Source organism: Alternaria ethzedia (genome assembly GCF_023757985.1).
Source record: "Alternaria ethzedia strain BMP 0044 chromosome Unknown scaffold_13, whole genome shotgun sequence".
NCBI lineage: Eukaryota > Fungi > Ascomycota > Dothideomycetes > Pleosporales > Pleosporaceae > Alternaria > Alternaria ethzedia.
This window is the reverse complement of record NW_026056206.1, coordinates 397,451-422,500: the sequence shown is the minus strand read 5'-3', so window position 1 is coordinate 422,500 and position 25,050 is coordinate 397,451. Positions and strand designations below refer to the sequence as shown.

The window sequence follows — 25,050 nt, the reverse complement described above, 5'->3', positions numbered from 1 at the left end:
GGCCCGGAAGATTGCGATATACATCCTCAAACTGGCAGTCTTGGTGAACTGAGAAGATGTTGGCTTGCGGGTAGATGCTGTTATCAGTGATCATATTCGCAGAGGTCTGGGAGATTGTAGCATTAGAGCAAGTTCAATTTACGATACTCTGGGGTATCATGATACTTACAGGCTCTTGGGCTCCGTCAATTGTATGACCATGCGTCCAAGTCGAACAGTTACACTGACTCGCGTTCGGAGAGCTGAAGAGCGTGTCGCTTTCAAGCGTTTGTTCTTGAGGTACTAAGAACTGTTCCAAGGGAAATAGGTTTGTGCTCGACGAAAGCAACATGCCATTGTGCCCTTCAGGCAATTGATTGAATAAAATCGTGTTCATGTCCATCGAGAGGTATTCGTCATAAACAAAGGTCGTATGCAAGCCATCGAAGTCAGGAAGATACATATGATCATTCGAAGCCGGATCACTGTCTTCCATGTGGATGTCGCTTGTGGGCTCAGCCATATCGACAAGGTTGGCTGGCTAGGAAGAATTGATGGAAGAATGTACGAGGCTGGTGAGACACGATCCAGCTGGACGTAATGTATGAGCGAAAGAGACGGTGCAGGTGAACAGCAAAACCACAGCCTGAAGAGCGGACATGTAGATATGTTATAGGGGCGAGTGACATCGTTGACAGCAGGCCAGCGAAAAGCCGCCTACCCAAGAGCGCATGGAAAAGAAGGCAATCGCGCAGCATTCTCAGCCACCTACACGTCGTTTCCTTGGCTCGAGGCTCCGACAGCTCAAAGCAGCCTAGTTTTCACTCCGACAACCGCATCCGCACTAGCACTGCATCGCCTCCAGGGCTGTCATCACCATAGAGAACCCGTTACATGACCTGTGTAACAGATTCTAAGCATCAGAGTAAGAATCTGCTTCCGACATCTCGAATCGGTCTAGCGATTAATTGAGCGGTGTCCCGCGTCTTGTTCCGACACTCGAAATAGGTGTAGTCAGAACACAGCCTTCCAAGACAATTTGACATCGATATGTTATCCGGGTAGTCATCGATATGTTGGGTAGCCACCGGAATGGTTTCAAACCAGCGTACGCAATAACTACATATATGCCTGTATACCTCTGGGTTTGGGTAAACAGACATCTTGCTTCTTACCACAGCGGCCAATACTGTCATAAACAGTCATACTCCATTCGCGACTCCCGCAAGCCTATATGGTCATGTCTTCGACAGCCTGGACACGAAGCGAAATCCTTGAGCTACTCACCCTCATCGCGATGATCATCATCTCTACCATCGCGGCTGCCTGGCATATTCTCATGAACTACAAGGTGAGCTTCCTTTCGAAATTGCATGGAGAGTTCAGGCTGACTTCGTACCTTGGTCTCAGATCCAGCGACACCTTGAAAAGATAGGAGGATAGAATTCAACGGGGCCATTCTTGTGATGTTGGAGTGTACTGAGAGAGCGAGTGACATATGATGTGAGGGAAGCTACCGCATGATATACAAGCCATAGTGCTACACAATACCACTGTATTTGAGCTAGAAATTACAATCAGACTGTGACGGAGAACAACGAGAACTAATGATACAAAAGCAAGACATGAACAATGCTCGCTGAACCAGATGTAAACGCCGCTGATCAGACATGCAAATACCCATGGGGTATCGTCGAAACAGTTATGCCAGACCCAAAGTACCAAACGCAAGCCATGCGAGATAATAGTCAAAACACCGAGATATGCAGTGCGCCACATGCGGCATCATTACTTCTTTATAGACTGGAGCCCATTCTTGGCTCCTCGTCACTTCGTCGGATACTCATCTTCTTCTTCGCTTTGCCCTTTTTCTTGGCGGCCAGCTCATTCGGCGGCGATTGCGTACCGCGGCTGCCGATCTGACTGTCGCCTTGCTTGAGTCCCTTGACTTCCTGAAGCATGTCGCGGAAGCCTTCCTCGAGTGTAGTCATTCGCGCAAGCATGATTCTGCTCATGCGGTTGGACTCCGAGTCGTTGTCGCTGCCCTTCTGCATCTCGTGTGCCTTCATTCTAGCAGCCATCTCGAACTGCGTGGTGAACGATGCAGGTAGTCCGTTGAGGTTGCCAAAGTTGGGATTGAGGTTGTTGTCCCCAAGGTCTGACGCCAGATCCAGGGCAATAGCGTTGAACGAAGGCTCGCGTGCTCCGTGGCTTCTAGACAGCAGGTTGGACGATATCCCACGTGGTGGCATAATGGCACGAGGACGAGAAGGAGCCGCAAGAGGTGGGACACTAGTACGCTTTGGAGTTTTGGCACCTGTGCCACTTGAACCGTCGAGACGTCCAGGAGTGGCCGTACCAGTGGCTGTTCCACTGCGAACGCCTGTCCTTGGTCGCTTTTCGGGGGATGGAGCGCGGGAAACGTTCATATTCTCCTTGACAGGGCTGAAGAGGATCGTGCTTGTGGAAGTGTTACGGGCATGTCCCGGTTTGAATCGCCTCTTGCTAGGTGACAAAGGCGTTTTCGATTTGAAGCTGGAATCAGAGGGCGACGCCACAATGGCGGGTGTACGGCTTTGCGACTTGGGCAAGACAGTCATTGGCGTTTGGAAAGACTCGTCTTCAGAAGATTGGTATCCTGTCTGAGGCCTCTTGCTGTCTTTCTGGCTTGCCTCAATCCGTGGAGTAACTTGCTGATCAGAACTTGCGTCGTCATCCTCGTCGTCTCCATCAGCATCCGTCTGCTGCGGCACCTCCTCCAAGACCATAGCCAGACTCAGATCTGGTTCTTCTTCCTCTGCTATAGCTGGGGTCAATGGAGTCCCAGCGTCATCAGGGTCAGAAACCACCGTCCTGGTAGCGAGTGGGTGCCTGCGCCTTGGCTGGCCGGCGGTCTTCGTTCGCCGAAGATGTGGCCTATTGGGCCCTTCAAGTCGGTCCAAGACTGACCGCGAGTCGTCCTGAGGTGGTTCGTTCTCATCATCATCGCCCATTTTCCTCATCCAATCGGATACGACGTTGCCCGAGTTCCTCCTAGGTGTTGGGTAGCGGGGAGTCGGTTGGAAGCTAGAGTCGCGGAAAGGTCGCCGGAACACCTCCTCGAGTGCCTGGTCCTTTTGGAAGGTAGTGACGGATGGCTCGCGCAGACGCGGACTAAACAGCTCAGTAGGACCTCGGATGCTGAATGCAGGCACAGGCGCTTTGGATTCAGCCCGACCCCGTTGTTCAACCAGATCAGTTGGACCGTATGATAGATGTGACAGAAGAACACGCTCGTAAAAGAAGATTACGAACAAAATAGGAAGATGCGTCAGCTTGATGACAAGCCGGTTCATGCGTAGGAACTTCTTGAAGGACATGGTGTACTTGAGCGGGATCAATAGCCATCCAATGATGTTGGTAGGCGGGATGTAGGAGAAGAGAGCATCCGACTTGACCATGGAGATGGTGTTGACGGCAAAGAGGAACTGATGCTCTTCATCGGCATTCTTAACGACTGCCATGAAAGAGTTTGTCAAGACCGTGATCAGGATGGTGACGATAAGGAAGTGACAAATGAAGAGGAACAGAGCAAGCATAGTCTTGCCGAGGAAGTTGACCTCACCCCAGAGATCCCAAGCGGCGGGTGTGAAACCCATCACCAGCTGGAAAATGGCGTATGCGGCGTCTGACGCACCAAGATCTCTCTTGAAGGCCAGGCTAAATGCGACGAAGAAACCACTGCAGCTTATCACAATGAGGACGAGAATCGCAACCAAGTCCATGGCCATCATCTTAAAGGCGATGAGCAGCTGCGAAAAGTATCGGTAATGATCCAGTGCCGAGAAGAGTCGAGGGAAGAGTAGGACAGCGGTAGATCCAAGTACATCGTATGCCATAGCGGCAACGCTATGGCGACTGACATCGGGCATGAGAATTCCGTAAAGGCGTAGGACGTAGTAGGCCATGAACATGAGGAGGATACCCAAGTCAAAGGCATTCCACACACTCATAATGTATAGACCGAAGCCTTGCTCTGAGAAACCGACCACTTCGTCAAGCATGTATCCAGCACTCCAGAACCAGAAGAGAACCTCGAGGGCTGTGATGTCCTCTGACTTCTCAGCCAGCACCGCCAAGAAAAGACCTAGCATGATGGCGAAGGAAAGCGTCGAGAACAGGTTGCGGTAGCGAGGAACACGAAGGCGGGAGAGCTTGAAGAGGGAGGCATCGTGGGGATCGTAGAGGGTCACTGTACGGCGGAGGAGCGCAGCGGGCGGAGGGAGTGGAGGCGCGGGCTTGGTGGGCGACATGCGACGGGACGGGCCTGTTCGTGGGGAGGCATCATCGCGGGTGTTGTACCCGTGCTGTTGAGGAGAGTCTGGCTTCCGGTGTAGATTGTCGGCTGCGGAGTGGAAGACGATAGTGCCAGCCCAGATGGCTTCTAGCTGGCGTACTACTAGGGGATGGGCGAGGAACTTCTTGGCCTGAGCGCGAATGGCGATCTCTAGGGTGGAGATGCGCGCAGATCGGTAGGCCTGTCGCGACCAGTTTGCGCCGCCGGGGGTGTTGTTGCCGCGTCCCTGCACCATCATGCCCTGGAGCGGGTCGAAGTCGTAGGAGAGGGCATCGATGAGCTCGCGCGTGGAGAACTCCTTGAGCAGGCGCATAGCCAGCAGCTCGCATATGAGCGCCCGCGTCTTACTGACGCCCACATTGCCTGGGTTCTCCTCTCCCTCCTTCTTGAACTGTAGGCAGTTGGCGAGCAGGCAGTACAGGAGACCGCGCGAGAACTGGTCGGAGCGGATCTGCTGCTGGATGGGCTTGACGAGGAACTGCGACACCTGCGGGGAGCGCAGCTGGTCCCATGACAGCGTGGTTTCGCATCGCTGGACGAGGATTATGCGGATCGCATGCGTGGTGTTGTAGATGGGTATGCGATCTAGGATCTTGTCAGTGCGATGCAGAAGCAAGCATATTTGTGCGCCTACCCAAAACCTCAGAAGAAAAGACGGGCAGCAAGGGTCCATCCCGCTGGCGGTCTTCGTCTTCGTCGTCATCCTCGCCTTCGTACTGCGCTAGGGCATCCTGCTCGTCCTCGTCGTCTTCCGAGTCCTGTCCATTCTGGCGGCGGCGGTAGCGTTGGATGGCCGCAAGCAGAGGCGTCGTCTCAGAGGGCCGGCGTGACTTTTGGCGGAAGAATGAGGCGAACATGTCACTACCTCGAGCCTCTAAAGGAAACGGGATTCCTCGTCAGCGTCGGCGTAGGTAGGGGAGAGGGACGGGGTGCGAGTCGGGTGGGGAGTGCGAGGTTTCATCACCGACGGGAAATGAAGCACAAGCAGGAGGATCGTGAAAAGGGCTCTTGCCTACTTTCGTGCCACGCCGACCTCACCGCCTGCGAACTCTAGCCCGTCATGCGCCCTCGTCGCCGTCGACAGAAGATGCAGAAGGGAAAGGCTCGATCCTTATCGCGCGTCGTCCCTCTGCCAGACGCGTCTGCAGCCAATAGACGCGCCCGTCGACCACATGCCGACAGGCCCTGCAACGCGGGGCGCCGCCAAAAGCATGTCTAGAATGCCATGTGAGACTCGCCCGGGGGACGAAGCGCCATTTTCAAAGTCGTCATCGCGACGATTGCCCTGAAGTGGGTATGCTAGCACTCTGGGGTGCAGACTGCCTACATATAATACCTCAGATCCTCCTCCACATGCCTGATGCAGGTAGTCTGCCCTCGCCCTCTGTCACCACACCAGAGACGAGCTGATGAAGTCTCCCACCATCACGCCCTCATCTCATCTGATCCAGGATGCATCGCTCATAGCCCCCACGACGCGGTCTGATGCGGTCAAGAATCCCGCGATCTAAAGGCATCTAGACAATCTCGATCGATAAATACCCTGACAGCTACCCTGCCGCTCGCGTCTAGGGCGAGGCTTGTGACCCTGCATGTCTTCTCGATAATTGCCAGATCGTATTTGTCATCTAGCCGCTGTCGGACTGGAAAACACCAACACCAGAGTCTGCGATAGCAGCACGCATCCTCACAGATGCCTTTGCGCGTACAGGCACGACAGACGGTGACGGCATCTCGCATGAGCGAGCCGTTGGATCTGTGCAGATCATTTGCCGCTCCACCTCGTTAAATGAGTTCCCGCTACGCACGATTGGCAGCTTTGGCGACACATGCACTTCGTCTTCACACCGCCATGCGCGTCCTTACCCACGAAATCTTTGTTGAAGATTTGCATGCGCGCTGATCTCGATGCAAATGCATGTGACATTCGCCCGTTCGAGCCTTGGAGTCTGCTTACTTTGTTGTAAGGCCATCCATGGCACAGGCGGAGATTTGGTACGACATCAATTTCAGCGCTTCTGAGCAGCACGATGAAGAGATCAACTTCCGATGGAGATCAACGTAAAATCTTTTCTTCACTACCAGAGTTTTGGTCAAAATGCTCGGCGAGCCACAGAAAGGCCGACTAACTCGTCATTCGCTAAGGTGGGGGCAGACCAATCAACCCCGCCATGCAGCGGCAGCTAGGCTACTCACGTTTTTTCGTTGCTGTGAGGCTCCGAACTTTTTTTTTCTGAGGCTTCACTTCTTCTCTTCTCTACAATTGCCTGGCAGTCTCGCTTCTCAAGGGTACCATAGCCCTAGAGCTGTCACTTATACCCTCAATTATGGCTCCACAGCCCGACCAAAGCCACGACTTGGCTCTCGAGCTTCAAGATGGCTACGTCTGCTTCGGAAACAGCTTCGGTGCGGACAAGAGCATTTCTGGAGAGCTTGTCTTCCAGACGGGCATGGTGGGCTACCCTGAGTCCATCACCGACCCCTCCTACCGCGGCCAGATCTTGGTCATCACATTCCCTCTAGTCGGCAACTATGGTGTGCCCTCGCGGGAAGAGATGGACAGCCTTCTCGAGGGCATCCCGGCCCACTTCGAATCCAACGAGATCCACATTGCGGGTTTGGTAGTCGCTACATACGCCGGCGAGGAATACTCGCATCACTTGGCCACCTCTTCGCTGGGTGCATGGCTCAAGGAGCAGGGCGTGCCTGCCATCACCGGCGTCGACACGCGAGCGCTGACCAAGCGCATCCGAGAGGAGGGAAGCATGTTGGGACGCCTCATGCAGAGGACCGGACCATCCCCCTCCTCCACCACCATCACCAACGGCGCAGTAAACACCCAGACTCTCGCTGACGATGAGGTGGACTGGAGGAGCAGCTTCGAGCAAATCGAATGGCTCGACCCCAACCAGAAGAACTTGGTCGCTGAAGGTAAACAACAAGCAAACTCGGGTAGAGATTCGCGCTAACACATGCACAGTCTCCATCAAGGAACCCAAGCTCTACAAGCCCGACCCTGCCACTGCCCTCAAGCATCCCTCCGGCCGCCCCGTACGTGTCGTCACCGTTGACGTCGGTCTCAAATACAACCAGCTCAGGTGTTTGGTGCGGAGAGGAGTCGAAGTTCTGCAAGTGCCCTGGGACTACGACTTCCCTCAGCTTGCTGGCAAGGACTACGATGGTCTTTTCATCTCCAACGGTCCCGGTGACCCAGCCATGATGGAGTCCACCGTCAAGCACATCAAGACTGCCATGGACGAAGCCCGCACACCCATCTTCGGTATTTGTCTTGGTCACCAATTGCTCGCACGAGCTGCTGGCGCCGACACAGTCAAGATGAAGTTCGGTAACCGCGGTGCCAACATTCCCTGCACCAGCTTGCTTACTGGCAAGTGCCACATTACATCGCAAAACCACGGTTACGCCGTAGACTCCAAGACACTGCCCAATGGCTGGGAGGAACTCTTCGTCAACGCCAACGATGGTAGCAACGAGGGCATCCGACACGAGCGCAGGCCCTACTTCAGTGTGCAATTCCACCCTGAGCACACCCCCGGTCCCCGCGACACCGAGTACCTCTTCGATGTCTTCATCAGCACTATCCAGAAGGCCATGACATCTTCTGAAGTCTTGTCAAAGCCTGTCGAATTCCCCGGTGGTACCTTTGAGGAGAACAAGAAGCTCACACCCAGGGTCGACGTCAAGAAGGTGCTCGTTCTCGGCAGTGGAGGTTTGAGCATTGGCCAGGCTGGAGAGTTCGATTACTCTGGCAGTCAGGCGATCAAAGCTTTGAAGGAAGAGGGAATCTACACCATCCTGATCAACCCCAACATCGCCACTATCCAAACTTCCAAGGGCCTTGCCGACAAAGTTTACTTCCTGCCGGTTAACGCAGACTTCGTCCGCAAGATCATCCAGAAGGAGCGACCTGACGGTATCTACGTAACCTTCGGTGGTCAGACCGCTCTCCAAGTCGGTATCCAACTCAAGGATGAATTCGAAGGCCTTGGCGTCAAGGTTCTCGGTACTCCCATTGACACCATCATCACCACAGAGGACCGAGAGCTCTTTGCTCGCAGCATGGAGTCGATTGGCGAGAAGTGCGCCAAGTCTGCGTCCGCCAACAACGTAGAAGAGGCTATGCGCGTTGTCAAGGACATTGGCTTCCCTGTCATTGTCCGAGCTGCCTACGCCCTTGGTGGGCTCGGAAGTGGTTTCGCCAACAACGAACCAGAGCTGCTCGATCTCTGCAACAAGGCTTTTGCTGCCAGCCCCCAGATCCTCATCGAGCGCAGTATGAAGGGCTGGAAGGAGATCGAATACGAAGTCGTCCGAGACTGCAGAGACAACTGCATCACAGTCTGCAACATGGAGAACTTCGATCCCCTTGGTATCCATACGGGAGACTCTATCGTCGTTGCGCCTTCGCAAACTCTGTCCGACACTGACTACAACATGCTCCGAACGACCGCTGTCAACGTCATCCGCCATCTCGGTGTTGTCGGTGAATGTAACATTCAGTACGCACTGAACCCATTCTCGAAGGAGTACTGCATCATCGAGGTGAACGCTCGTCTGTCGCGTTCTTCCGCTCTTGCTTCCAAGGCGACCGGATATCCCCTTGCTTTCGTCGCCGCCAAGCTCGGTTTGAACATCCCTCTCAATGAGATTTCCAACTCAGTTACACGGTCCACCTGTGCTTGCTTCGAGCCATCGCTCGACTATGTCGTCGTCAAGATTCCTCGTTGGGACTTGAAGAAGTTCACTCGTGTGTCCACCCTCCTTGGTTCATCCATGAAGAGTGTTGGTGAGGTCATGAGTATTGGTCGTACCTTCGAAGAAGCCATCCAGAAGGCCATTCGCGAGATCGACCCCAGCAACCTTGGTTTCAACGAGACCCCAGCTCTGATGGAGATCGACCAGGAACTGCAAACACCTTCAGACCAGCGCCTGTTCGCTATCGCCAACGCCATGAAGGCCGGCTACAGTGTTGACAAGATTTGGGAAATGACCCAGATTGACAAGTGGTTCCTCAGCCGCCTCAAGTCCCTCAGTGACTTTGAGAAGTCAATGGCGAGCTACAACACCGTCAGCATCACCATGCCACTGCTGAAGAAGGCCAAGCAGTTGGGTTTCTCCGATCGCCAACTTGCCAAGTTCTGGGCTTCCAACGAGCTTGCCGTGCGTCGCGTGCGTGTTGATGCTGGTATCTTCCCCGTCGTCAAGCAGATCGATACAGTCGCCGCTGAGTTCCCCGCTGTGACCAACTACCTCTACTTGACGTACAACGCCAAGGAGCATGACATTAGCTTCAACGACAAGGGTGTCATGGTGCTCGGTTCTGGTGTGTACCGTATTGGATCTTCGGTCGAGTTCGACTGGTGCTCTGTTCGCGCTATCCGCACTCTCAGAGAACAGGGCTTCAAGACCGTCATGTTGAACTACGTAAGTACTGACCTTTGCTATTACTCTTTCATTTGCCATGTTACCCCGCATCTTTGTCCGCTCAAACAGCTGTACCGGACATACGACAAGGTAGCCTGGTGCCTTCGCAACATTTTCGTGGTTCGATCGCAAACCACTTAGATCTGCGAATACCTCCAGGCTATGACGAGAGATTTCCTACTTCCCTCTCTCCGTCACTGAACACCTCCTGGCTACCGCCAAACAATTTCCTTCTTTTCCCAAACATTATCGTACATCGCCAGGCTAGGTTCAAATACTAACAAGTCGATAGAACCCAGAGACCGTGTCGACTGATTACGATGAAGCAGACCGCCTCTATTTCGAGAACATTAGCGTCGAAACAGGTAAGTTTTGATTATATGAAGTGTATGTGAGACGAATATTGACTTCGTACCCAGTCATGGACATCTACACCATGGAGAACTCCAGCGGCGTTATTGTCTCTATGGGAGGCCAAACCTCCAACAACATCGCTCTACCCCTGCACCGCATGAACGTCAAGATCCTTGGTACCTCTCCAGAGATGATCGACAACGCGGAGAACCGATACAAGTTCTCTCGTATGTTGGATCGCATCAACGTCGATCAGCCCGCCTGGAAGGAGCTTACCAGCATCGACGAGGCGATGGAGTTCTGCGACCGTGTATCCTACCCTGTCTTGGTTCGTCCCTCATACGTCCTCTCTGGAGCTGCCATGAACACTGTCTACTCCAAGCACGATCTGGCCAACTATCTCAACCAAGCCGCCGATGTATCCAAGGAGCATCCCGTCGTTATCACCAAGTACATTGAGAATGCGAAGGAGATTGAGATGGATGCCGTGGCCCGCAACGGAACCATGATTGGCCACTTCATCTCTGAGCACGTCGAGAATGCTGGTGTCCACTCTGGTGACGCTACGCTGATCCTGCCACCGCAAGACTTGGACCCAGAGACCATACGCCAGATCGAAGATGCTACTGTAAGTTTTCAATCTTAACTCCTATATGAGAACTATACTAACAGACTTCTAGCGTAAGATAGGCCAAGCCTTGAATATTACTGGACCCTACAACATCCAGTTCATTGCCAAGGACAACGAGATCAAGGTCATTGAGTGCAATGTCCGCGCGTCCCGATCTTTCCCATTCGTCTCCAAGGTCATGGGTGTCGACCTGATCGAGATGGCTACCAAGGCCATGTCTGGCTTGCATGTTACGGAGTACCCTCCCACCAACATTCCTGCGGATTACGTTGGTGTCAAGGTTCCTCAGTTCTCCTTCTCTCGTCTCTCTGGAGCCGATCCTGTCCTTGGTGTTGAGATGGCCTCTACTGGCGAGGTTGCTTGCTTCGGTCGCACCAAGTACGAGGCCTACATTAAGGGTCTCATCGCCACCGGCTTCAGGCTGCCGAAGAAGAACATCCTGCTGTCCATTGGTTCATTCAAGGACAAGCTGGAGATGTTGCCTTCGATTGAGCGTCTGCACAAGATGGGCTACAACCTCTTCGCTACTGCCGGAACTGCCGACTACATCCAAGAGCACGGCATTCCAGTCAAGTTCTTGGAGGTGTTGTCCAGTGGTGAACACGACGAGCAGAAGCAGGAGTACTCGCTCACTCAGCATTTGTCCAACAACCTCATCGACTTGTACATCAACCTGCCATCAAGCAACCGCTTCCGTCGACCCGCCAACTACATGAGCAGAGGATACCAAACCCGTCGCATGGCTGTGGACTACCAAACTCCTCTGGTCACGAACGTCAAGAACGCGAAGTTGTTGATTGAGGCTATTGCTCGTCACTACGACATGGAGATCAGCAAGGTGGACTTCCAGGAGTTTGCCGCAGCCCCTGGAGCGCACGACTCGTCGTCTGGGCCCATGTCCAAGCTCAGCGGCTCGCTGTCTCTTCAGCAGCTTCTGGCAAGATCGCCCTTCAAGAGGGAGCATATCACCTCTGTCAAGCAGTTCTCACGTGCAGACCTTCATCTGCTGTTCACTATCGCTCAGGAGATGCGTCTAGGTACTCAGCGTCAGGGCTGCCTTGACATCCTCAAAGGCCGTGTCCTTTGCACCCTGTTCTGCGAGCCATCGACTAGAACTTCTGCTTCTTTCGATGCTGCCATGAAGCGTCTCGGTGGTGAGGTGGTTGTCATCAACGAGTTGGTGTCGTCTACACAGAAGGGCGAGTCTATCGCCGACACGATCCGCACTCTGGGCTGCTACGGCGATGCCATTGTTCTCCGTCACCCATCTGAGGAGTCGATCAACATCGCCACCAAGTTCTCGGATGTGCCAATCATCAACGCTGGTAACGGCAGCCGTGAGCACCCCACGCAGGCTCTTCTCGACATCTTCACTATCCGAGAGGAACTTGGCACGGTGAACGGCCTCAACATCACCTTCGTCGGTGACCTCAAGTACGGCCGAACAGTTCACTCCCTTTGTGAACTCCTTTCCCACTACGATGTCACCATCAACCTTGTTTCGCCCGCGTCCCTGCCCATGCCTTCGGGCGTCACCGACGCTCTCAAGGCCCGGGGTCAGCTGAACAAGGTCACCACCGAGCTGACCGACGACATCGTCGCTTCGTCGGACGTCATGTACTGCACTCGTGTGCAGAAGGAGCGCTTCCCAGATGTCGCCACCTACGAGGCCGTGAAGGATGCGTTCGTCATTGACAACAAGCTGCTCAAGGGAGCTAAGGCGAACATGATTGTCATGCACCCGCTGCCCAGGAACAACGAGATTAACGAGGAGGTGGACTTTGATCCTAGGGCGGCCTACTTCAGACAGGTAAGTCTCACCGCGCTCCAGTGGAGCAACCCAGCTAACATGCTTGTAGATGAGATATGGCCTGTACACGCGTATGGCGCTTCTCGCCATGGTCATGGCTCCTTAGTCAGACCATGCAGCGCACGATTTCATGGCAGGCGTTTGACGGTTTTCACGGAAACGAACAAAGCAACAAAAAGTTCTGCTTCATCCTACTTTCCTTTCGGGTTTATACCATCTTATAGACGAGCGTCATCCACAGATCTTGTAGATAGATACTCAAGCATTTACACAGGAGTTCTGGATATGGGTAAAGGGCACATGTATGATGTAAAATTTTCAACATCAGTACGGGGGGAAGCTATTTCATTTTTTCTGCAGCATGTCTCGGTGTTATTCTTCTGCTATGGGTTAAGAGGGGGAACTTTATTTCATTTTTACTTCGATCTCTTCTGGCGTTGGGTGGGTCCCTCATCGAGGTTGGGACTTGGATCGGTATCGGGGTGCATCATCGGAAAGCCAACTAGGGGCATTATGGAAATGGATCTGCATGGTACGGAGTCGATGGAATTGGGCACAATATGGAATGTGAATGGAGGTAGTAATTACTACTGGTAATTGGGAAGACGCCAGACGCCTCGCCCTTGGTGTATACAATAAACAAATTCCCCACACGCAAAGTCGTCAGGCTTTGCGTAATCGCATCAAAACTTCTGAACACGTCGTATGCTCTTCGTAATGGTTCTGTGTCATATTTCAGAGCTGTCGTTTCGTGCCTTTGTCGGCGTGACTCTAGTGACCGAGGCATCGTCCCCAACCTATTATTCGTTAGCTTTTCGTTCGAGAGATCGCGCGCTACAAAAGTGTTCGCTCTCGGGGTGTCACCATCTACGCAAGGCAGGCAGGTACACACTGATAACGAGCACCTTCATGAAATGCCATCCGCAGTGAACTTACCAGGAAGACCACAGCCGAAGCCAACAAAGAGATAGATCAAAAAAATGACGACGAGCGTCAGCAGCACCATCAGCTTGACGTTCTTCCACCACATCCGCCTCTTGAGTGTCCTCGACCGGACCCTGAAGTCGCGCGCGTTCTCGCCCAACCTGCCGGTCTTGTCGACCAATACACTCATGTGCTCGCCCCTCTCCAGCACGCGTTCAATATTCTCCGTCATGATTTCTCTGACGCCTTCAATCTCGCGCTGAGCAGTTCTGAGCGCATCTTGCTGACCGGCCTGCGTACCACCCTGCTCCACCATCATCCTCTTCAACGCGCCATTGAAACTCGCGCATCCGTACGGCGGCAAGTCGTGGAAATTCGTGCTTCCGGGCTCAAATTCAGCAAAGAACTTCTTCTCAAGGTTTGTTAGGAAGCCAAAGGGTATGCGCTGGCCGAGGTCGCGCTCAGCAATGACAAGGAAAGTCAGGCCACCAGCTGTCGATTGGTTGTTGGGGAAGTCTGAAGGCGATTTTACGAGGCAGTGGATGAAAAACTTAGATTGATCGATAGTCTTGTGGGCGGATTTGTCGTGGGCGATGCGTGGGAGGACGAGGGAGACGAGCGAGGAGGCGTTTGAGGAGGCCGAGGCGGTGTGTTCGGTGAGGACGGTGGTGTTGTGGGCTATGCATGCGCTGTGGTGTTGTTAGTCGCGTTACTCACAATATACATTGCGTGATAGGTATGTCGTACTAGAGCAGCGGCGTAGAAGAAGACGAAGACGCCATGTTGACGGCTGGCGGAGGAAGACCAGGGCTTCTGCGCTTAGCTGGAGGTACTTTTGCTCGTTTGCGCGACTTGGGGTTGGAAGGGGCTTTCGAAAGGGCAATGAGTCCTCGAGAGACTAGGTCGTTGTGATGGAGTGGGTCTTGAGTGGTGATAGTAGCCGTTGGTTGTGATGGTGCAGCTGCGGAAGGAGAGCCACTAAAGCTGGGGATGCTGCCTCTAGCCATGTGCGTCATAGCCAAGCCGGTTCACGCCTGATGCGCTAATGCGAGGATCGCGCTTGCGATGGGGATTGACTGAATGGGGCGTTGCTTGTGATTTTAGTCGCTTTGGCGTCTGCTTGCGCGTGCGAGAGAATTGTCGCGAGTACCAATTGCGAGGACTGCTCTCCTTTCAATTGTGGTGGTTGCGATCGCGTCGCGTCAAGGATCTGCCTGTCACATTTTATTTGGGTGATTCCGTTTGCACTGCACCTCGACACCCCACACTGCTCGGCGCGCGCATACAGCACGGTTACACAGACAGCTAGGGTATAATTTTCACGCAAGATGGTTCGCGTCAAGAATCGCTACCTGGTGGTCAACTTCCTATACCCAGAGCCTCCCGCCAAGAGCAAGACGCAACTCCCAGATGTCGTCCAGATCCACTCGCCAACGCCTGATGCTCTCAAGCAGGGCGCCATTGTACGCATGATACGGGATGGAGTTGAAGACTTATTTGGCGACTATGGTTCGGGTATGGTGTCTTCGGGTCTGAAAGGTGCGCACTCCTCTGAGCCTCACAAACGCCTTACTAACGAATAGCACAGTCAACTACTACTCCCCCTCGACCAGCACGGCCATAATACGATGTCCACGAGACCACTACGAAATGGTCTGGGCAGCCCTCACATACATTACCCACCTCCCCAAACCCCTCGATACACCTGTCGTAATAAGAGTCGTAAGAGTTAGCGGTACGATCAAGAAGGCTGAAGAGGAGGTTATCCGGCAGTCACAACATATCATCAAGAGAGCAAGAGCTTGGGATGGTGCTGGAGAGCTGCCGATGCTACAAAGTGTAGAGAAGGCGGCGGATAAAGAGAGACAGCGTGAGAGCGAAGTGCTTGCTCGAATCGATGGTGGGGATGAGAGTGAGGACATGAGCGAGTAGGCGCAAGTCGCGTCTTCGTCGTGCTTCTCTCATTTGCTATGCCGAGCCTACTGTATAGTGGGTAGCATCATCGCACGCCCATGAACGCTCGGCGACGCACCTTGACTATGCCTTTGCACCGGACGTACCCACCTATGTCCCTCCTTACCAAAGTGTACTGGGTCAAGGGGGCAGATGCGACATCGTGGCAATACACACCTCTCCCAACAGCTGGAGTACGAGCGATACATATACCCACTATCGTCGGCCATATCCCTCTGGTAGAAGGCATCTCGGCTCAGCCCACGTATACTCTATACGCAACTGAATGGGCAAGCCTCTGGCTTAGCAAAAGAACCATCTCTTCTCTCGATATCATACCTAAGTAGGTAACCCTCTGGCCCAAAAACGGTGCTCACAGGCATACATCGTTCTCCATCTCATTGGCAGGTTCCTGGAACAGTTGGTACATTTTTGAAAGATCTCGACAGAATCGATATAAGATACGGCTACAAAGCGGTTTAGCAGATAGCAACATCTCGCAAGATGAATTATATACATTGATTGATACATGTGTCTAGTCGTACAAAACGCAGACCCTTAATTCGGTCTCAGCATAGCGATTATACTCGCCGTGATAACAGCTCCCGCCGCAGCACCTTGAAGAATGGCGCTGGTGTAGTCGATTCGTCGCATCGAAATAACGCGATCGCTCACAATGTCGTGTGCTATGAAGCTCGCCTTTTGCTGCAAGCTTTCCAGCTTGGAGCGAGGAGCGGCGTGAGATGGTGCGCTTTCTTCAGCGACAGCTATGCGTTCCTCGGGTGGTAAAGCCTCTTCTTCTGGTGTGAGGGTCTCAGCTTCTGGAACTACGGTGGCTGGCAGTGGGTCAACAGCTGCTTCAGGAACGACTTCTGGGATAAGGCCCGCTTCGACTGGCGATCCAATGTTTGTACCAGCTGTGGGCGACTCCTCAATGACCTCAGATACTACAGGCGCCGAGGCTTTTGCAGGTGCGTCGGTATGATCTACGACCCGGTCGATCTCCTCTTCAATCGCCGTCAGACCTCGAGAGGCTGATGCGGGTGCGACTGCTGCAGCACCGACTGATGGTGCGGCGGCATCCATAGCAAGCTTTTGGTGTGCCTCCAACGTATTCTTGATCTCCCTGACCATCCTCCTCCTCCGCCAGGGCTCCAAGATAGCCAGACTCAATAACAACAGGAAGATGTTGACACCCATGAGGCCAAACGTGACCCATGTACTATTCCTTCGGATAGTATCACTCCATATTTGCTCTTCATGGTATTGTGCACGTTCTCTCTTCTCAAGCTGTGCCCGCGCGTCCTCCAAGGCGTTCTCGGCGTTTGCAACAGCGTCTTTGGCTTCGCGGACGGCTTGGTCGTTGACGTGTTCGGAGCGGATGAGAGCCATGTAGCGTTCGAGATCGCCGTTTGACCACGAATGCTTGCGTTCGAGGAGGGCGACGACTTCTTTCTGCGAGGTAGCTTGGTGGGCAAGGGCGGTATCGAGGGCTTGTTTGGCGGAATCAATGGCTGAGCGTCGGGCTTTGACGAGTTTCTCTGTCTGGTGTTAGCTGTCGCATCGCCATAATCGACGACTTGTGTATGTACCTTGCTCTTTGATTTCCCTCCTGAGTGCCTCTACCCCAGAGTAGTCGGTGCCAGTGTATGTGTTGACCTTTTGCGTGACCACAGCAAGCTTCGGCAGCAGCTCATCCATGGCCTCGGAGAAGCGTTTGGAAAGACTCCATCTCTGCTTCTCTTGGTGCGAAGGCAGGTGTTCATCCGGCACGCGAGCAATGTTATCTAAAGATTCGTCCTCCTTGGGTGGTTCCGGCTCTTGTGGAGGTGGTTCTTTGACCTCAGGGGCGGGTGTTTCTGTCAAGGCAGCCACCGAAGTCTCAGCTGCTCTCTTGATAGCTTTCTGATCCTCTAGCAGAGCGTTGAGTCTTCGCTCTAACCGCTCTTGGTCCTCTGGCGATGGTGTGGATGCTGTTAATCTGGTTGGAGGTGGCTGGATGGGATTCGCATCGTCTGCGGGCGGTGGCATTGCGATAGGACCCGACGACTTCGGCGGTTTTCCCTCTTCCATCCATCTTGTCGAGCTTGCAAAGGTACGCCGCGACCGATTTGCGGATACGTTGGCGCTCAATTGTGTCTTTCCATCCCACCTCGACGCACCAGAAGCTGTGCGATACCTATAACTCCAGCATACCGACGATGCGCTGCGGGCGACATTGCTGAAAGAACGCGAAGAAGGAGCTACCGTACTGGCGATAAGCGAGCGTGAAGCATGCTGAAGCAGTGGCCTCATTCTTGTCTCTGCCCTCACATGGAGAGCGCCTGAGCTGGATGACGAATGACGAAAATGCGCCAAAATGCGGACCCCCGAAGCGGGCGGGCGGCGTCGCAGCGAGCGCTGACGTGCCAAGGCGCGTGGGGTTGCGGCATGACGGTGACTGGCCCTCTCAGCTCTAGCAACCCGTCCCTTATTTGCAGACTGCCGGCATTCCGATTAAGGGTTTCCTAGCGCCCTGGCCTAATCTTTTAGATGGTGTTGATATCTGGCGGGGTGCTTCTCACTCCTACATTCACACCTCCACCGTAAACCAGCACCATAGTCGCTCGTTTAGTATTCCAACATGGGTTCAGCACAGATCGATCTGGCACAATTGCCTGCCATGAAGAGTGACCCCAAGGTAGAGATCTTTTGACACGATTGGTTCGTCTCAACTAACAAGCACAGTTCATCTTCTTCACCGACTTCGACGGCACAATCACCCTCCAAGACTCCAATGACTTCATGACCGACAACATTGGCTACGGCCGCGACAAACGCCGTGCGGGCAACATCGCCTGCCTCAACAACGAAATCTCCTTCCGCGACTCCTTCCGCGACATGATGGACAGCGTCACAAAGCCCTACGACCAATGTATCCAGTACCTCGTCGACAACATCAAGCTGGACCCTGGCTTCAAGGGCTTCTTCGAGTGGTCGCTAGAGAACAATATCCCGGTCGTAGTACTGAGCTCGGGCATGGAGCCAGTCATCAAGGCGCTCTTGGAGAAGTTGGTTGGGCCAGATGCAAGCAAGATGCAAGTCCTGGGCAACCACGTCGGCCCACGCGAAGGAAAGAACATTAACGAGGAGGGTGGATGGCAGATCTTGTTCAAGCACCCAGAGTCTGGCTTCGGTCACGATAAGTCCATTGAACTGCGAAAGTACTCGAGCCTACCCGAGAACCTCCGACCAACAATGTTCTACGCCGGTGATGGTGTATCCGATCTCTCCGCAGCACGCGAGACCGACTTGCTCTTCGCCAAGAAGGGTCACGATCTGATCAGCTACTGCGCGCGCGAGGATGTGCCGTTCACAGTCTTCGAGGATTGGTCCAACATCCTGGCTAAGTGCAAGAGCATCGTTGAGGGAAAGACCACTGTTCAAGCGGCCGCCAAGGAAGGTTACGAGGCGTACAAGAGCGGCGCTGCTGGCATCGACGTTCAGACGGCGAAATAAGTGGAAGCTCGGAAATTTTGCGTAGATCCACCCAACAGCCTGGGACTTGGGGTCGTCTATGCTGCGGCGCAGTAGACACCGAATCCTCCTGATGATGTGCGCACGGCAGTGGCTGCGGCGCGGACGAATCCATGTGAAGATGGATCAGATCCCTCAGGATTATCATAGACGAAAAGGTTGGACGATATAGAAAGACCATAGACACGACTACACGATAGACTAGAACCTTATGAAAGTGCTTATCCAAGCAGATGTGCTACATACCAAATAACCGTTATTACATACTCATACAAACATTGCGCGACCGTCAGTGCTTTTACCAGGGTATCTCTCATAACGCCATCCAGCAGCAACGACCTCAGCTGCGTCCCTACAACTCACATACCCACACTATCTGGAAATGTTGACCTCAGTAGTCCTCACGATAGTCATACCCCTAGGAAGCACACTGCGCCTCTCTCCGGTATTGACCTCATGCTCCAAGATACTATCGTCACTCTCGCCCGCGAGACTCTTGGGCCTACTCAAGGCTCTTCCTCGTGAAGCCTCGCAGGTATACGTGTCCTTGCCCAGCACGGTATCCTCGGAGTACGGATCCCTTGCGCCTCCAGACATGTTTCGCATAGCAAAAGAGTCACCAGGACGCATGTCATTATGCCTCATGTACCCGTTTGAGCGGAAAGGTGTGCTGTTGCCAGTGGTGCGACCTTTAGTAGCGAGAGAACGCATTTGGCCGAAGAAGTTTGCGAAGAGGGGTTTCATGGTTGGAAGGCAGGCTGCGATGATGCCTACGTGCATCTCGACTCTGTAAGATGGGTCAGTCAAAGTGGAAGAGTGAGCTGTCAGAGGAGGATGCATACTGTTGCCAGATGTAGTACCATGCTCCATCGCCGGACCAGTCGGTTATCTTGAAGAAGTTGTATTGCATTGGCGTCTTGTAGATGGCTACTGCAGAGGCGAAGAGACCCAAGCTTAAGATGACTGCCAGACCTATGCGCGTTTGGATCGTAACTTGTAGCTTCCACACCATCGGGATGGGGATGAGGGCGAACAGCAGATCAGTGGCGATGTTGACTGAAGAGTTGAAGACGCCGACGTTTTTGAAGATACCAGAATCGTAGCATTTCGCAGTTCCAAAGACACGTTAGCGTTGTTCTCAAATGCTACTGGAAGTGAGTGAAGAGCTTACCCTGTCGGCGGACGCATGTTGAAGTCCCATCCCGCTTGTACCGGAATGCACTGGAAGATGATGGCGAATGTCGAACCAATGGTGAACACACCAATGAAGACTAATCGCATGTTAGCTGCTTATCTCTTACCACGTAGCTCACTCAGACTTACTCAACATGGCAATGAGAAATGGACGCCACTTTGTTCGGTCCGCGAGCCGTAACAAGAAGAATCCGATTGAAAGCTTGATGAAGCTGTATGCAGCGATGATGAAGATCGAGTAGAAGTACATGACTTTGAAGAAGGATAATACGTTCTCGGGTGGAAAGGCTTCGGCATGTAGTCCAAGTCCCAGGTCAATGACCTTCAGGAATAAGCCCAGGGTCGTGGAGCTTAGAGCCTGTGAAGTGACGATTAGCAACCAGCTCCCTTTGAGCAAGTTCATGCATGAGCATGGCGACTCACCAATGCAATCGCCATCATAGCATCTGTTTCAGTCAGTTCTGTTTGATACAAATGCGAATAGATCATACATACCATCCCAGCCAAATGTCTTTAGCATGAAGAGCCGCACATAGAATCGCAAGAGTATAGCGCTCGTCGACAGCGCGAACAACGAACCTTCCACCGCCATCAAGCGTCCAGCTTGATTCTCGGCCATGTACTCTGGTGATCGCGCTGGCATCACGGGTAAGCCCTCAGCCTGTCTCGCAACAAGAGCGTGATACTCCATGTTGGTGGTTGCGCGGATTGGAAGTGATGGCAAGATTGTATGTCTTGGAAGTAGGTCCCCAGACTATTAGAGTATTGCTCAGCAGCGCTTCCTGCGGGCTTCTCCAGAGTAGCACTTAGGCACATGCACACTGTGTAAACCCGAACCGCACACAAGCGAACATACATCTCAAACAGTCCTGGTTTAGGCCAGTAACAGCTCGTCGTACATGCATGGGCCGCCACTTCAATGTCGACATGGCGGCTCGGCAGGATCGTGCAGCTTGCGAATAGCCGGAATGGCGTTTCTCATGGCAAACTGACCACTCTCGTAGCGACCAGCGGCTCTGTGAGTACGAAGTTTAATCCTTCATCCTTCGATGTGCCGCGCAACTGCTACGTCTTCGGCTTCAAGATAAATGTGGTAGCATGCGCGAAGGGTTTCTCATACAAAAGCCTTCCACGCGGAATGTTTTGACGACACAGTCTTCCTGTCCATCACTCAACGTCGCGGGCGGTCCGTACCGTCCACTCAGTCATTCATGGTTAAAGCCACGATCGTTGACAAGGAAAAGATAGACTCGGGATGATCAATGCTTCTATAGGAAGACGGACTTCGAAGCCCGCCCTCTCACAGATATTGCTCGGAGGATAGCCTGAGTTGGAGGCTATGCAGGTCCACCTACTGCGCATCGAAGTAACGCGGGCTGAACGAGAACGCGATGTTTTACTAAAGGATTATTGAAGTTCGTAGCGACTTTCCTCTTCGGTCTAGTTGTCAGGCGTCCTGGTCATGGATTTTAGTCAAGACGATTGTCGTTTTACGCACGGAGATGGAGACTGCTGCACGTTGTGTAAACGAACACATCCTAGTTATCGGCAAGTCTCAGACTTCTTCCTTCCATATTGCCCAACGTTCCTGTACGACTGACCGTGATTGCTGTCTTCTGCCCATTGGCCACGAATGGGACGCAGTTTGAGTACGTCGGACAATGGTGTGTGATATTCTCGTGTTAATGCGTACTGCTTGCTTTTCGCATGCCAAAGCCATTGGTAATGAAAGTGCGAACATCGCGGCACACGAGCAAGGTCGAGTAAGCGAAGTCCGGACCTGCCGCAGACGATGTAGGTGGTAACATGTGAGATGAGTAAACGGATTGGTGGTCGGCCGGGCGCTAGACGTTCACGCTGCCGCTGCCGCTGCCGCCTCCGCGGCATGCCCTGGAATTATCCGGCCATAGCGTGTTCTCGCGGCCCGTGGACCTTATTCCCCTCCCGTTCAGAGCTGGAGCACCAGAACTCCAGACTCCTCAAAATCGACAGGGTCTCCGAGCAAGATTGTTATTAGCCACCTTAATGCGTTCTGCCTAAGCACGAGCGATGATCAGAGCTTCTATACCAGCCATTCACTGGTCGATCTGGCGCTCTCCATCGGACCATAAGCAATAAACAGAAGTTATCCGCCATGAACCTAGGGCTCTTCCCGTGAGTTCCGCACCCGGACAGCGGGCTTCGCACGATGCGGCCGGGTAAAATAAAGTGGCACTTAGCTATGGTCAAGCATCAAGATCTTGCTAAGATCGCGCTGCGATGTGTTCGCTCTCTTCCGCGATCAAACACCTTCATCAAATCGAGAAGCAAAACCCTTCAAGGAAAGCAACACGATGCCAATACATCCAGTCAGCACTCTTGTCGGGAATTGCCTGCGTGCCGGTGCGCTTCCCTCTGTAGAAAGCTACAGCCATCTTTGATGAATTTGCCGGCCCACACGGCTCGAGATGCTCCTCGTTCAGCCGCTTATACCAGGCCGCCTACAGCATCCTTCGACTACCTTCATAAACCCGTAACCGAGAACCCCGATAATCCAGCATCCAATCAAATTAAGCCGCTAACGCATCTTGCATTCAGTTACAGGTGTCAATTCCGGTCGTACATCTTCTTTCCACTCACATTTAGGGGCGAGACTCATGCGAACCCACGTGTAGCGGAGTTTAGGAAACGCCTCATCGGATCCTTCGAGGCGACCTCGGCATTTTCCAGATGCCTATTCGGTAATAGATCGTGCACAAAGGAGGTTGTCCAACCCTTTCAAACGCTTGCCGGATACCGGGCGAATAAAACTTCAGTATGGCATAAGCCCAAGGGCCACCCAACTGACTCAATGGCTACCCGGAATCAACAAACCGAGTTGATGGGTCTGTAGACAGCACGATCTGCTACGGCACAGTCATGTTGGACAGTTATTAGACTAGATGGGGCGAGTGGTAAGGTACCTCCTGCGAGTATTTGAACACGCATGCGGCCTCCAAACTTTAGCCAGGGCATCGCCACATTTTGACTACGCCTCCCCCATCTCCTAATATTAATACAGTAGTAGCTAGCTCAGGCGGCCGCTCACCCGGAAGCTTATTCAACGTCTTCGACCGTTTCAGTTCTTCCATCGTCTTCATCCTTCAAGCCTCTCAAGACAGTCGATCATCCATTTTTAACCGGTTCGAAACGCCGTCATGCGCACTGCTGCATTCCTCTGGCTTGCGCCTACAGCACTAGCGAGTGTCATTCCATCATTGGAAGAGGCTGCACCCGCTGTCACATTCGACAAGAGACAGAATGTCTCGCCAAATCTCCCCGGACCAAAGATCCTGCAGGCTGATGTGTATGCGGGTATTGCTGCCATCAACCAGCAGATCTTCCAGGCTACACAGAAGCCTGATCAGTTCAGAAAGTGCAACCCTACGAACATCATTGTTCGCAAGGAATGGTAAGTCTGTTGTATTCCATGCATCCACTGTAAGCTAATATCCCCAGGGTGACTTTTACTGAATCGGAAAAGAAAGACTACATCAACGCTGTTCAGTGTATCTCCAAGCTACCTCCTAAGACGCCCGAGTCTGAGTGCCCGGGTTGCCGGAACCGATACGATGACTTTCTTGCTACTCACATCAAGCAAACATTTGCCATTCACAACACTGGCAACTTCCTTCCATGGCACCGCTACTTCACCTATGCCTACGAGAAAACTCTCCGTGACGAGTGTGGTTACAAGGGCTATCAGCCATACTACAACTGGCCTCGATGGGCTGACGACCCGATGAAGAGCCCTGTCCTAGACGGCTCCGATACCTCGATGGGCGGTAATGGTGATGCAGGCTGCAGCAACCAGACGTTCTACGGTATCCCGACCAATCTGGAGCCTCTGATCAAGATTCCCAAGGGCACTGGCGGAGGTTGCGTGACGTCTGGTCCATTCAAGGACTGGTCTGTCAACCTTGGTCCCGTCTTCACCGACGCACTCTGCACGCCCCCGAACCCGATCAATTTCACCGGACCTAATGCTGCCAATGGTGGTCTTGGATACAACCCCCGCTGCCTGAAGCGTGACATCTCTTCTTGGTCCTCCAGCCAATGGACCAACGATGAGATGGTTGTCAAATTGCTGAACAGCCCTGACATGAAGACCTTCTGGTACGACATGCAAGGTGGTGAGAACGCATTTTCCAACAACTTCATGGGTGTGCACACTGCTGGTCACTTCACCGTGGGTGGAGACCCCGGTTCTGACTTCTTCACCTCTCCTGGTATGTTTTCCGTACTCTATTTCACGAGTATTCTGGGCTAACAATGAACAGGTGACCCTTACTTCTACTTCCATCACGCCCAGATCGACCGTGTGTGGTGGTCATGGCAGAACGTAAACCCCGCGGAAAGGACTAACGCCATCTACGGAACCATCGCCCTCGGTGACCCCACCGCTCCTGCGACCAAGCTCACCGACACTATGACTCTCGGACACGCCTACCCCGGAAACATTACTGTTGCTGATGCGATGAGCACCATGGGTGGACCTTTCTGCTACACCTACATCTAGATGCGGCTTTTGTCTTTGATTTCCTTCCTGTATATACTTGACTCGTACACGCGATTTTTGGACGGCGGGCTAGAGTCGATTTGCTGTTGACCTCAAAAATAGACCAACCATGCGTATCTCATGACAATAAAATAGATTTCCATTGAGATGATTCGTCGCCTTACACTGGGACTGAGCGCGTGACGACGGATATACGGTCATACCTAAGCCTGCTACAGACCGCACAAGCATCGCGTATCGTCACATCCAAAAAGATGGAGGAAACTAAGGCGATCTAACGCATGTTCCGCAGCGCTAAGCGGTCACCTTACCTGGGCTGCATATGTCCCGCAACGAATATGAATGGGCGGGGTCTCTCCATCCAAAGCGCG

General features: G+C 53.2%; 7 protein-coding genes across 7 annotated transcripts; 3 read left to right on the top strand and 4 right to left on the bottom strand.

Annotated features, from left to right (window-relative positions):
- Positions 1–1,775: 1,775 nt before the first annotated feature.
- On the bottom strand, positions 1,776–5,172 carry J4E87_005998 (uncharacterized protein; the record flags this gene model as incomplete). Its single annotated transcript, XM_049377603.1, has 2 exons — positions 1,776–4,900; positions 4,950–5,172. 2 exons carry the CDS (start codon positions 5,170–5,172, stop codon positions 1,776–1,778), a joined length of 3,348 nt encoding a protein of 1,115 aa, XP_049232644.1.
- A 1,470-nt stretch (positions 5,173–6,642) lies between these two features.
- Positions 6,643–12,661, top strand: J4E87_005997 (uncharacterized protein; the record flags this gene model as incomplete). Its single annotated transcript, XM_049377602.1, has 6 exons — positions 6,643–7,246; positions 7,296–9,760; positions 10,053–10,125; positions 10,180–10,742; positions 10,795–12,555; positions 12,605–12,661. The coding sequence occupies 6 exons, from the start codon at positions 6,643–6,645 to the stop codon at positions 12,659–12,661; spliced, it is 5,523 nt and encodes a 1,840-aa protein (XP_049232643.1).
- A 665-nt stretch (positions 12,662–13,326) lies between these two features.
- Positions 13,327–14,261, bottom strand: J4E87_005996 (uncharacterized protein; the record flags this gene model as incomplete). The annotated part of the gene is made up of 3 exons (XM_049377601.1): positions 13,327–13,352; positions 13,492–14,168; positions 14,227–14,261. 3 exons carry the CDS (start codon positions 14,259–14,261, stop codon positions 13,327–13,329), a joined length of 738 nt encoding a protein of 245 aa, XP_049232642.1.
- Positions 14,262–14,807: 546 nt separating this feature from the next.
- On the top strand, positions 14,808–15,411 carry J4E87_005995 (uncharacterized protein; the record flags this gene model as incomplete). The annotated part of the gene is made up of 2 exons (XM_049377600.1): positions 14,808–15,018; positions 15,068–15,411. 2 exons carry the CDS (start codon positions 14,808–14,810, stop codon positions 15,409–15,411), a joined length of 555 nt encoding a protein of 184 aa, XP_049232641.1.
- Positions 15,412–15,990: 579 nt separating this feature from the next.
- Positions 15,991–17,463, bottom strand: J4E87_005994 (uncharacterized protein; the record flags this gene model as incomplete). The annotated part of the gene is made up of 2 exons (XM_049377599.1): positions 15,991–16,973; positions 17,025–17,463. The coding sequence occupies 2 exons, from the start codon at positions 17,461–17,463 to the stop codon at positions 15,991–15,993; spliced, it is 1,422 nt and encodes a 473-aa protein (XP_049232640.1).
- Positions 17,464–19,320: 1,857 nt separating this feature from the next.
- Positions 19,321–20,833, bottom strand: J4E87_005993 (uncharacterized protein; the record flags this gene model as incomplete). Its single annotated transcript, XM_049377598.1, has 5 exons — positions 19,321–19,735; positions 19,791–20,004; positions 20,272–20,464; positions 20,566–20,588; positions 20,638–20,833. The coding sequence occupies 5 exons, from the start codon at positions 20,831–20,833 to the stop codon at positions 19,321–19,323; spliced, it is 1,041 nt and encodes a 346-aa protein (XP_049232639.1).
- A 2,485-nt stretch (positions 20,834–23,318) lies between these two features.
- Positions 23,319–24,679, top strand: J4E87_005992 (uncharacterized protein; the record flags this gene model as incomplete). The annotated part of the gene is made up of 3 exons (XM_049377597.1): positions 23,319–23,572; positions 23,620–24,389; positions 24,441–24,679. The coding sequence occupies 3 exons, from the start codon at positions 23,319–23,321 to the stop codon at positions 24,677–24,679; spliced, it is 1,263 nt and encodes a 420-aa protein (XP_049232638.1).
- Between the last annotated feature and the right edge of the window lie 371 nt (positions 24,680–25,050).